Source organism: Centroberyx affinis, unplaced genomic scaffold (assembly GCF_046629955.1).
Source record: "Centroberyx affinis isolate AG114_WGS23_722 - 3 ecotype Tasmania unplaced genomic scaffold, CSIRO-AGI_Caff_v1 ptg002839l_1, whole genome shotgun sequence".
Taxonomy (NCBI): domain Eukaryota; kingdom Metazoa; phylum Chordata; class Actinopteri; order Beryciformes; family Berycidae; genus Centroberyx; species Centroberyx affinis.
This window is the reverse complement of record NW_027280981.1, coordinates 13,960-26,354: the sequence shown is the minus strand read 5'-3', so window position 1 is coordinate 26,354 and position 12,395 is coordinate 13,960. Positions and strand designations below refer to the sequence as shown.

The 12,395-nt window shown below is 41.4% G+C and overlaps 1 protein-coding gene across 1 annotated transcript; it reads left to right on the top strand.

Moving 5' to 3' along the window:
- The first annotated feature begins 160 nt into the window (after positions 1-160).
- sil1 (SIL1 nucleotide exchange factor) lies at positions 161-12,079 on the top strand. Its single transcript, XM_071536185.1, has 12 exons — positions 161-298; positions 1,136-1,248; positions 1,935-2,082; positions 2,960-3,065; positions 4,280-4,388; positions 4,648-4,734; positions 6,186-6,281; positions 6,415-6,536; positions 8,700-8,796; positions 8,928-9,092; positions 9,979-10,143; positions 11,513-12,079. Exons 2-12 carry the CDS (start codon positions 1,138-1,140, stop codon positions 11,708-11,710), a joined length of 1,404 nt encoding a protein of 467 aa, XP_071392286.1. The 5' UTR covers positions 161-298; positions 1,136-1,137; the 3' UTR covers positions 11,711-12,079.
- The last annotated feature ends 316 nt before the right edge of the window (positions 12,080-12,395 follow it).

The window sequence follows — 12,395 nt, the reverse complement described above, 5'->3', positions numbered from 1 at the left end:
TAGTAGTTCAACTAGTGGTAATATTGCGTCACGTGTCAAGCCCATCCGGCCAGCCAATCCGAGTATCATCAAAGTCTACTCTCTTGGCTGCCATTGGCTGTCAGGCAGGATGTTGACGCTATACTACCGCGCGCTACCAGCCACGTCCCTTCTGCCAAAGACTGAATACAACCGTACTGTATATAAATAAAACGCTATTACTAGATTTACCATTACAATATATCAGTTGAGGAGACAGTAGACACTTCTGTAGCGAAGCGACACTTTCTCTGTCACCACTTTGATTTTAGTGAAACAGGTGAGTGAAAATGATTCAAGGTACTAATAGTTAGCTACATTGACAACACCAGCTGCCAGCAACCAAACTGAAATCAAGAATTAGCTTATCCGTTGGCACTAACGTTACATTGCGTGGTTGCCAGTGTCGGTTGGTAGAAACGTCTACCTAGCTAGCCGTCATTTTTTACGAATTAGTCTATAATATTTGTAGGTTTGCGGTTATTATGTTTACGTTTCCTTGTACTTTGTTAGCTAGTCAGACCATCTTTTAGCTTGGAGCTACACAGCTGTCAGGTCATGCCCCACTAGCCCTGATATGCATGGGCAGAACGTCATGCCAAAAACTTCCATTCAAAGGTTTTAGGCTGTTTTAATGCTGCAAACGTACACACCTGGTAGAACATTATTTAAGCCCTTTTCTAAATCGGTACGAGCCTCTGGTAAAAAAACAAAAAACGGCGTACATATGATTTGCTCGATGATTATTGTAGGAATAGCTAGCGAACCTACTCTAAAAGTTAAGATTTTACTGAAATAAAGTGTTACTTGATGGGTCACATGTTGGGGAATTTCCCAAAAGACCCTAACAATGAGTAAAATGTCTTAAAATATTTTCTACCTGTTCTATAACTTTGCCCATAAGCAAGACAACTTTAAAATACCAGTTTTTTTAATGGAGTTTGGCCTGACTTGGGTTTATTCTCCACACGAACTGTGTTCCAGTAATAAAATGTTGCTCTCGTCCCCCTAATACTGCCTTCCTGTTAGAAACTATTGGTCAGATCCAGGCCTTGTCTAGCTGGTCGACCTGGATCCAAAGATAATAATACTCATGTATTGCTGTAATGTGTTTTAGTAATGATGGTGGTGATATCCAGTAGTACCGGAGGAGCTTCATTCAGCTGCTTGACCATGGTTTTTCTCTTGTTGCTGCATTGCTGTCAGCTGGCAACCATCCTCGGCCAAAAGGTGAGTTATAATGGATTTTAGTGTTTTTCCTATGGTTTGCTTTCACACAGCCCTTGAGAACCTGTAGGTCTTCTCCCTGTTAATATTGTTAACAGTACTGTGACATCAAAGCTAGGCATGGGACGATATGAAAATGTCATGTCACGATTATCCTGGCCACAATAATTGCGATTCACGATATTATCCCGATAATCATCAAAATATGCTTAAAACTCTTAAAATGGCACTCAAACATACTGGAATCACTTTACCTTACATTTTGTTAAGAAACAAATATTTTTATTGCATCATAGGACACATATCTTTTTTTTGTGAACATCCTTTTTAGTGAAAAACAAGACAGATTCAGACTCTCGCCAACACCCAGCAGGTAATCACAATGACAAAAAACAATCCATTAATAAAAAGAATCTACCTATCAACCTGATATCCAAGCATTCACATGGTTCAAAAGAAATCAGGAAATCAATAGGACTGTACGTTAGTGAGCTAGACAGCTTTTTCAAGTCACTCGTGAGGATATTCACGCTCATGTGACGATATTCACAATTATCCCGATAATGGAAATTCACCAAGATAAAATTATCTTGAGTGTTTTTATCGCGATAAAAGATAAAATCTTATATCCTCCCATCCCTAATCAAAGCACACAATATTTCCCCCTGAACCCATTTGCCTCTGCGCAGTCTGACTCTGCCCTAACTGTGGTGGAGAGCACAGAAGGAGGAGGAGGAGGTGGTGAGGAGGAGGAGGCTACAGTGGCTGACGAAGATGAAAACGGAGGCGATTTAGAGGTGGTCCAACCTACGGAGCAGTGGCAGACCCTCAAACCAGGTAATACACTGGGGATGTGCTGGGACTGCCAGTTGCACAAAACACCTTAAGTTTTCTCCTTAAGTATGACACTTAAGGCTTAATTTCTCCTTAGCTGAGGGACTTACTTAAGGGTGTTGCACAGAATCCCTTAAAAGGTTTCTTTAGTTAAGGAAAAACGTTAAGGCATTTACTGCATTGAAAGAGATTTTACAGCAGTAAAATTCTACAGTTTCCATGGAGACCGTTTGTTTGCTTGCACTTGCTCCTGTGATACCTGTTATCGCCTCATCTGTTATTGCCTCAAGCTGGCCTATAGATAGTAAAAAAAATGGCGGAAGACAAGAAAACCAAATTGGTCAGAGGAGAAAAAGATTATACTTCTGGAGGAATACAATAAAAGAAAGCACATACTAAAAACTAAATTTGATCCGCGAATAACAGCAAACAGAAAACAACAAATGTGGGAGGAAATTGCAACGAATATTAATTCAAGAAGTCTGGTGAAGAGGTTCATCCAAGAGGTCCAAAAAAAATACAACAACTTCTTTATTTATCGCCATAAACTCGGCCATGTTGCGGTTAAGATAGAGTCAGAGGTACCTTAAGTTTTTTTCCTTACTTTGGTTGCTAAGGTCTTTTGTGCAACAGTTTAACTAACTTTAAGGGACTCCTTAAGTATAAGACCAAGATAAGGAGAAAACCTTAAATACTTAAGTGAACATTTTAAGGAAACTTTAAGGAGAAGACTTAAGGGTGTTTTGTGCAACCAATTTTATTTTAAGGAAACCTTAACTCGGACTTTAAGGAAAATCTAACTTACGGTGTTTTGTGCAACCGGCCCCTGAACTCTGTCTCTGTCTGTGTCCGTTGTCCATGTAATTGTGTGTTTGTGCAGGCCAGGCGGTGCCAGCAGGGTCCCATGTCAGGCTGAACCTCCAGACAGGCCAGAGGGAGGTCAGACTGGGAGAGGAGCAGCTGAAATACGGGACGCATAGACACAGGTACTGCAGGTCAAGTGTGCCGCGCAATTTTGAGACCACCATTCGTTTTACTCTTAGCTTAGCCTATGACTAGCCTATGAGTGAATTTTCAGTGCAACCTAATCAGCAATTTGTATAAGCACTACTTCCTAATATTGGCAATTTCAATTAATTTTATTGTATTTGCTCAGTCTGTGTGGAACTGATTCATGTTCTCCATTCAGTTTTATCAAGGGAGTGGGGGAAATAATTACTGTGTATATACAGTATTATTTCGTTCTTATCTATTTTATATTTCCTTATCTTATACTCTATAGTGTTTATATTTTCTTAGAGTTTTTATCCTTAATTAGGCATTTATAGGCTTGCTCCAAACGACATTTCATTGTACTCATACAGTGACAGTAAATGTAGGTATCTATCTAAATCTATCTATCTAAGGAGTGGGGGGAATAATTACTGCGCCGCTCTATCTACCTACCTATCTATCCATCTGTTTCTCTTTGTGCGTGTGTATGGATTGCTCTCTCTCTCTCTCTCTCTCTCTCTCTCTCTCTCTCTCTCTCTCTCTCTCTCTCTCTCTCTCTCTCTCTCTCTCTCTCTCTCTCTCTCTCTCTCTCTCTCTCTCTCTCTCTCTCTCTCTCTCTCTCTCTCTCTCTCTCTCTCTCTCTCTCTCTCTCTCTCTCACTCACTAAATTGTATTCAATGAGGCTTCATTGGCCTGACCATACTAAATTTACAGTATAGCCAAAGCAGATTGTACAAGGTAGTAGGCACATGACAAAGTATTAATATTATATTAGGGCTGAACAATTTGAAAAAATATGTAATTGCGATTATTTTGACTGATATTGCAATTGCGATATGATTTGCGACATTAGAGGGAATGATAATTTTGACATCATTATTCTCATTTTCATTGAAAAACGTATTAAAATGATTATGGTGTGATTTTTGCGGGGATCTGTACCAAACAAAGATGTTTTCTTAAGTCTGTAGAATATGATGTGTAGGCCAGGACCTCTCTGCAGCACCACAATATTTACTTTAAAATGCTATTTTGACACATTTCACCTTTAACAAATATTGCACCTCCTGCAATTTGAAAATTGCAGTAGGGCATATTGCGATTTCGATAAAATTTTGATTAATTGTTCAGCCCTATATTATATCAACGCAAAATTCTCTCTCTCTCTTTCTTTGTCTGTCTGCCTGTTTTCACGTCTGTTTCTCAGTCAGGAGGAAGAGGAGGTCCAGCCCTCCTTCAGTGCTGATGAGCTGAAACGGGCCCTGAAAAAGATGAAGGAGGACCTGAACCCAGAGAGCAAAGATACAGACCAACAGGTAAGACAATCTAACATTGACACATACACCAATTGGCAATCCAGCTATCCTTACAAACAAAAACGCTTAGTGAGATGCCAGTTCGTGAGATGGCCTCTAGAGGGCGTCTTTGACTAAGAGATGGTCTTTCGCCTATGGGCTAAATGCCACATTGAGTCCCATACACTGATAATGCCATATTGGATCTCACACATTGAGTCGCACTCTTCGGCATCAATTTCCAGACATCCACATCTTCTGCTGTCCATTCTCTCCGTAGGACTCGGTGTCATCTCGGTATCGCCCCCTAGAGGAGTTAAAGAGAGACATGGCTCAGCTGGACCTGCTGGTGGAGACGGACGTTCAGGTACGGCAGTCTAATCCCAATATAGGACAACTGGCTCCAAAACAACTGGAGTGAATAGAGACCCAAAGTGTAATCATATGGCTTCAGGACACTTGGATTATGCTGTTTGGAGTCATTTCCTGGTCATTTTTTGCCCTTTTTGGAACTCAAAAGAAACGGTCTCCATTCTCTCCAGTTGTTTTGGAGAAGACTGAAGTGAAGCTGCGCCAGCTAGCTCACTGTGTGTTATATTGACATACAAACTTCACCAGTGTTTCAACTGACATGAGGGTGACTACATAATGGCAAATTTTCATTTTTGGGTGAACTATTTCTTTTTAGAGTAACTCCCTACTAAAACACTTTTTTGACTTGACTGGTTAGGGATGTCCAATAGGGCTGAACAATTAATCAAAATTTTATCGAAATTGCAATAGCAGCCGGTTAGTCCAAATGCACAAATGACCATTAAACCAAAGTGGAGAGCTACTTGCAAGAAATGCCTCCACCAGTTGACACGAATCCACTGGACTGGTGGGGAGCAGACCAGGTAGGATTCCCAGGCTGACAGCACTAAGACAGTGGTGCCTCTGCACCCCGGGACCTCTGTCCCGTCAGAGCGTCTTCTCTGGGACCTCTGTCCCGTCAGAGCGTCTTCTCTGGGACCTCTGGCCCGTCAAAATTTTTTTTTTTAAATGTGCATCCCTAAAACTGGTATTTTTTTATATATATATATATATATATATATAGTAATGAAATGCAATATAGTAATGAAATGCAACAAAATTTGAGCCCAAATGTGTCAGTGCCACACTTGTCTCACAAACATGACTCAGTGGGTAAAAAGAGCAGGTGCAAGGACAATTGTCCTAAGATACCACCCAAGCCTCTCTTCTTCGTGTTGCTTCTCTCTCTCTCCCTTTCCCTAATTTTTGGTGTCACTTTGCTGAACAAGCAGCCGATCACATCTGGTCTCTTGATCAACTGCTTCCGGGATGGAAGCCGTCTGATGCTGAAAATACATTTTTTTTTTTTTTTTTTTTAGAAAATCTGATGATGATTTCCCTAAGAGTAACGAGTCTGTTTTGAAAAAACTTGAGTAAAGTACAGATACTTGAAAATCTTACTTAAGTACAGTAATGAAGTATTTTTACTTTGTTACATCCCACATCTGCTCATTAGCTATGTATACTGTGGACCAATCAGAGCATTCTTCAAAATCTGGCTATAGTTGACATCATTTACACCTGGAAGTAGATTGAATATCTAAAACTATATGATTCTGTTGACAACCAGAGAGAAAGTTTCACAAAGGTTGTTGGTCAAATTTACACTAAACTGTCAGTGTGGGGTATGTTGACAGGCCCTTTGTTAAACAATACCATGAGATCTCATTCCACCTGACCTGTGAAGTTGATAGGTTCTGTTTTGTTGTTCTGCTGAATGAAGCTTTGTGTTGTGGTGTTGTCCAGATTATGAGGCGTCTGCTGACCCAGTTCAACAGCACCAACTCCACCACAGAGCAGAGACTGAGCATACTGCTGGAACTAGAGTATCTAGTACATCAGGTAGACTGTCTGGACACACACACACACACACACACACACACATACATCCACTTCGACAACCTTAGTCTATAACTCTGTCCTAGGGGTTAGGCCACTAACTCGGTGTGTGTGTGTGTGTGTGTGTGTGTGTTAGGTGGATAATGCCCAGACCCTGTGCTCCATGGGGGGTCTTCAGATGATTCTAGCAGGTCTGAACAGCTCTGACTCCAGATTACAGGAAAGCTCTGCCTTTGTCCTGGGATCTGCTCTGGCCAGGTAGGAAGGCTTTGGTGGGAAAGGTTCACAACAACCTGTTAACATGTTAACAACGTTTAGTTAATGTTAGGCTGACGGCTTGACTTCATACCTGAACACTATCAAACTACATCACTCTATAGCTGAACACTATCAAACTACATTACTCCTCTATAGCTGAACACTATCAAACTACATCACTCCTATAGCTGAACACTATCAAACTACATCACTCCTCTATAGCTGAACACTATCAAACTACATCACTCCTCTATAGCTGAACACTATCAAACTACATCACTCCTCTATAGCTGAACACTATCAAACTACATCACTCCTCTATAGCTGAACACTATCAAACTACATCACTCCTATAGCTGAACACTATCAAACTGCATCACTCCTCTATAGCTGAACACTATCAAACTACATCACTCCTCTATAGCTGAACACTATCAAACTACATCACTCCTCTATAGCTGAACACTATCAAACTACATCACTCCTCTATAGCTGAACACTATCAAACTACATCACTCCTATAGCTGAACACTATCAAACTACATCACTCCTCTATAGCTGAACGCTATCAAACTACATCACTCCTCTATAGCTGAACACTATCAAACTACATCACTCCTCTATAGCTGAACACTATCAAACTACATCACTCCTCTATAGCTGAACACTATCAAACTGCATCACTCCTCTATAGCTGAACGCTATCAAACTACATCACTCCTCTATAGCTGAACGCTATCAAACTACATCACTCCTCTATAGTTGAACGCTATCAAACTACATCACTCCTCTATAGCTGAACGCTATCAAACTACATCACTCCTCTATAGCTGAACGCTATCAAACTACATCACTCCTATAGCTGAACACTATCAAACTACATCACTCCTATAGCTGAACACTATCAAACTGCATCACTCCTCTATAGCTGAACACTATCAAACTACATCACTCCTCTATAGCTGAACACTATCAAACTGCATCACTCCTCTATAGCTGAACACTATCAAACTGCATCACTCCTCTATAGCTGAACACTATCAAACTGCATCACTCCTCTATAGCTGAACACTATCAAACTACATCACTCCTCTATAGCTGAACACTATCAAACTGCATCACTCCTCTATAGCTGAACACTATCAAACTGCATCACTGCTCTATAGCTGAACACTATCAAACTACATCACTCCTCTATAGCTAACACTATCAAACTACATCACTCCTCTACAGCTGAACACTATTACACTACTACATCATGTTGTGGTACATCACTAAAAAATATTTTCTACAAATCATGCTTGTTCTTTATTGAAATATAATTGATTATTAAAGTAATCTGTGAACTTTTCATATAAATAAATGTCCATTGTGCTACTCGCTATCACTGATCGCTATAACTCAATAGTGAGTCAATCTATAGCCAGTTCATGGAAGCTTTTACATTTGCTGTTGTAAATACCCGGTGTTTCCTGGGAAAAATCCTCTGTCCCCCAGTTAGTGATGGGTTTGTGTTTCTGATTTGTTTGGAATAAATAGAAGAAGAACTGGATAATTAGCATGAGCAGTGATAGACAAAGAGAAGAGAAACTCAAACTGCATCAACAGAAAATCCAAGGAAAAAGACAAAGTCACAGCACTGGACACACTGTTTGATTGACAGGTGATCTCTGGGCAGTGCAGGGCAGAAACACAGCAATGAGCGCTGAGCACCAAAGATGGAGTGTGTGTATTTGTCTGTGTGCATACTGTAGGTCAGTGGTTCTCAGCGTGGGGTCCGGGGACCACCAGGGGTCCTTGAGGGGGTTCCAGGGGGGTCCCCAGCAAATTGATGAATTGTTAAACTTCACCATTATTTAATTTACAAGAAGTTAACACAGTTAGAGAATGTAGAAGAATGACTGTTTTGATCATAGTTTCTCTTTTATCGCTCTACCTACAATACAGACAGTCATGGAATTCTGGACAAAATCATATCTGACAATAAAAATATTCTCAGATTTGGGTCCGAAAGACAAAATCTAATCAAATGGGGGTTCGTGGCTCTAATGTGGACTAAATTAGGGGTCCATGATATGAAAAAGGTTGAGAATCACTGCTGTAGGTCACACTGTGGCTTAGGTTGACCAGCAGATCTCTAACAGTCGTCCTTTTGTCCTGCAGCAACCCAGTGGTTCAGGTGGAGGCTGCAGAGAGCGGCGCCCTCCAGAGGCTGTTGACCATACTGGCCACTGCACAGCCCCTCAGTGTCAAAAAAAAGGTGTTTACACACACACACACACACACACAACCCTGCAGTGTTGAGAAGAAGGTGCTTATACACACACACACACACACACACACAGTCAGTCAGTTGTTAACGTTTCCTGTCTGTGGCTGTCCTCCTACCAGGCTCTCTTTGCGATGGCGTCCCTCTTACGTCACTTCCCCTACGCTCAGAGTCACTTCCTGTCACATGGCGGGCTGCAGGTCCTATCGGAGCTGTTCAGAGCAGAAGGGGGCGGGGCTCTGCGCCTCCGCATCGTCACCATGCTCTACGACATGATTAGCGAGAAGGTAAAACCAAACCAAGCTTTATTTCATCGAGAAGATTAAACAACTTTATTCATTCAGTTTTCCATGCAGGTTCTTTTTTTTTTTTTTTTTTTCTTGATGCAGCAGTGAAAGTGTAATGAACTTTACTTCCTGGTTTTCCCTTCTCCTCCCTGTCCTCTTTACTCTTCTCCCTATCCTCTTTTCTCTTCTCTTCTCTTCTCTTCTCCTCTTTTCTCCTCTCTTCTCTTCTCTTCTCTCTTCTCTTCTCTCTTCTCCTCTTTTCTCCTCTCTTCTCTTCTCTTCTCTCTTCTCTTCTCCTCTTTTCTCCTCTCTTCTCTTCTCTTCTCTCTTCTCCTCTCTTCTCTTCTCTTCTCTCCTCTTTTCTCCTCTCCTCTCTTCTCTTCTCCTCTCCTCTCTTCTCTTCTCCTATCTTCTCCTCTCTTCTCATTTCCTCTCTTCTCTTCTCCTCTTCTCATTTCCTCTCTTCTCTTCTCCTCTCTTCTCTCTTCTCTTCTCTTCTCCTCTCTTCTCCTCTCTTCTCTTCTCCTCTCCTCTCTTCTCCTCTCTTCTCTTATCCTCTCTTCTCTTCTCTTTTTCTCTCCTCTCTTCTCCTCTCTTCTCTTCTTCTCTTCTCTTTTCTTCTCCTCTCTTCTCCTCTCTTCTCTTCTCTTCTCTTCTCTTCTCTTCTCCTCTCCTCTTCTCATTTCCTCTCTTCTCTTCTCCTCTCCTCTCCTCTCCTCTCCTCTCCTCTCCTCTCCTCTCCTCTCCTCTCCTTTCCTCTCTCCTCTCCTCTCCTCTCCTCTCTATAAAGTTCAGAGTCTGTATACACCAAGTCACAGTCCTTACACCTGTAATGTCATTGGTGGGATGGAGTCGATGCTGAGTCTTGTCTCCTCTGCTGGTCCAGGAGTTAATCTCCCAGGCGGACTCGGACCCATCGCCGGACTCCGCCCACGAGGAGCGCTTGCGTCAGTACGCCAAGGTGTCCCTGCAGCTGGAGCTGTTGGAGGGGGGGTGGTGCGGTCTGGTCCCGGAGCTCCTGGAGACTGCCGAGCATGACTGGAGAGAGAAGGTGTGGCTTTCTTTGAAGATTTTGAAAAGTGGAAGAGGTGCTGCCTTACAAATAACCATGTTAAATAGGAGCATGAACCACAGGCCTGTACTATGAAGCAGGGTTTGGGGTTAGCGAGGTCACTTCAGGTTTAATTCAGGGTTTCTGGTCTCACGAAGGTGGTTCACTTTTTACCGGAGTATGTCGCCATAGCAACTCATGCTGAACGGCTAGCAGGTTATGTTCAGGAGACCGGATCGAAACGGATAAAAAGCCTCCTCACCAATCAGCTCCCTGGACAATTTGGCGTCATCGTTTTAAACAATCTTTAACAAGATTAACAAAACCGGATATGAATAAAATCATTGCATTCAAATGAAAAAATAACTGTACAAAGGGATTGTATTGAAGTAGAAGGTAAGAAGACTCTGCAGGGCAACGGTGTTTAGAGACCGGCAGAACACCTTCACTTTCCATAAGGATTTATTATATTAGAGATATAATAATTCCAAGCGATTTGCCCACTCTGGCTATAAAAGAGGGCTTCTATCAAATAGCGGGTAGCTTACAATAGTTTAGAGCTGCAACGATTAATCGATTAGTTGTCAACTATTAAATTAATCGCCAACTATTTTGATAATCGATGAATCGGTTTGAGTAATTTTTGAAAAATAAGTCAAAATTCTCTGATTCCAGCTTCTTGAATGTGAATATTTCCTGGTTTCTTTCCTCCTCTATGACAGTAAACTGAATATCTTTGGGTTGTGGACAAAACAAGACGTTTGAGGACGTCATCTTGGGCTTTGGGAAACACTGATCCACATTTTTCACCATTTTCTGACATTTTATAGACCAAACAACTAATCGATTAATCGAGAAAATAATCGACAGATTAATCGACAATGAAAATAATCGTTAGTTGCAGCCCTACAATAGTTGGCTGTAGTTATCAATAGTGAATTAAATTTACTATTGCATGTGACAGGCAGTGATAAGTCTATTTACCTTCACATTCACACTGCATTACACAATCTGCCTTTTCCCTCCAGCCATCCTCTCTGGCCTTGGCAACAGCAGCTGTTACTTTTCGCTGTTGTATTTTTGTATTGCTCATATTTATTCATTATAATAGTATGTTCTTATTGAGAGAAAAAAACAAATGTTAGTAGCCTAATCCATTTCTTTCACATACTCCCCACTTCTACAGTCTACTTAATGTGTTGAAATTGTCGGCAGCATTACATTTATGTAACCCCACAAATTGTTCAGTCTAGTTTATTGCTTTTATTGTTTTATTTTATTTTTTGATACTATTTTTATTTCTTATTTTTAGCTTCTACATGTGCGCTTGTATTCTATGACGTTTCACTGAATCTCCGTTCTGCCGCAGGCTCTGCGGGCCCTGCTGGCCATGGCCCCGGTGTGCTCGGAACGCTACCGCTCAGACGGCTCCCTGCTGCTCTCTCTGGGCTCGCTGAGAGGCCAGTACCAGGACCTGGTCCACGGCGAGAGGGTTCTGGGAGAGGAGGACGGCTATTACGGAGAGATGCTGGAACTTCTGGACGCGCTGGAGCTCCAAATAAAATGATCCAACGCGGGGTCGCGCAGGGTCGTGGGCGAATACGCGATTCGGCTCCCGAGTCCTTCTGTCGAGCCGGCAGGTAGAGGGGGCAGCTCAGACTGGAAGAAGGCTGGAGTCAGAGAGAGGGGGGGGGGGCGTAGAACAAAGGACCCCATGGTGTCAACAGAGCGGCACGGTCTAGAGGAGGACAGTAGAGACTCAACAGCTGTCCGCCATCATCGGATGTGTCCTTGGAGCATTGCAAAGTGTCAGCCATCACCTGCACTTCATCCACCAAATTAGGGCTGGGCGATATGGTTGAAATCAATATCACGATAATCATAAGGATTTTTTTCGATATCGATATCTATGACGATATGGCTCACATAAGCAAAATCATGGGTAACACTTTATAATAACCATCATTTATAAATGGTAAATTGATAGTTAATTAAACTTTAGTTAATAGTTATTTTACTGTTAACAAACAATGAAATGATCATTAATAATGTTTACTAATTATTAGTAATGCTATAATTTATGTTATTTTATCATTAGTTTGTGTAATATAAAATAATTTGTTTATAAATGATATATTGTATCATAGCTGATAAGACGGTAAAAAGGGTAAAAAGCTATGATACAATATATCATTTATAAACAAATTATTTTATATTACACAAACGAATGATAAAATAACATAAATTATAGC

Bases quoted from the DNA above. Each gene is read 5' to 3' on its own strand.
- sil1 (XM_071536185.1), top strand. From the start codon at position 1,138: ATGATGGTGGTGATATCCAGTAGTACCGGAGGAGCTTCATTCAGCTGC. The intron at 2,083-2,959 runs GTAATACACTGG...GTGTTTGTGCAG, and splicing joins GTGGCAGACCCTCAAACCAG to GCCAGGCGGTGCCAGCAGGG. The intron at 10,144-11,512 runs GTGTGGCTTTCT...GTTCTGCCGCAG, and splicing joins AGCATGACTGGAGAGAGAAG to GCTCTGCGGGCCCTGCTGGC.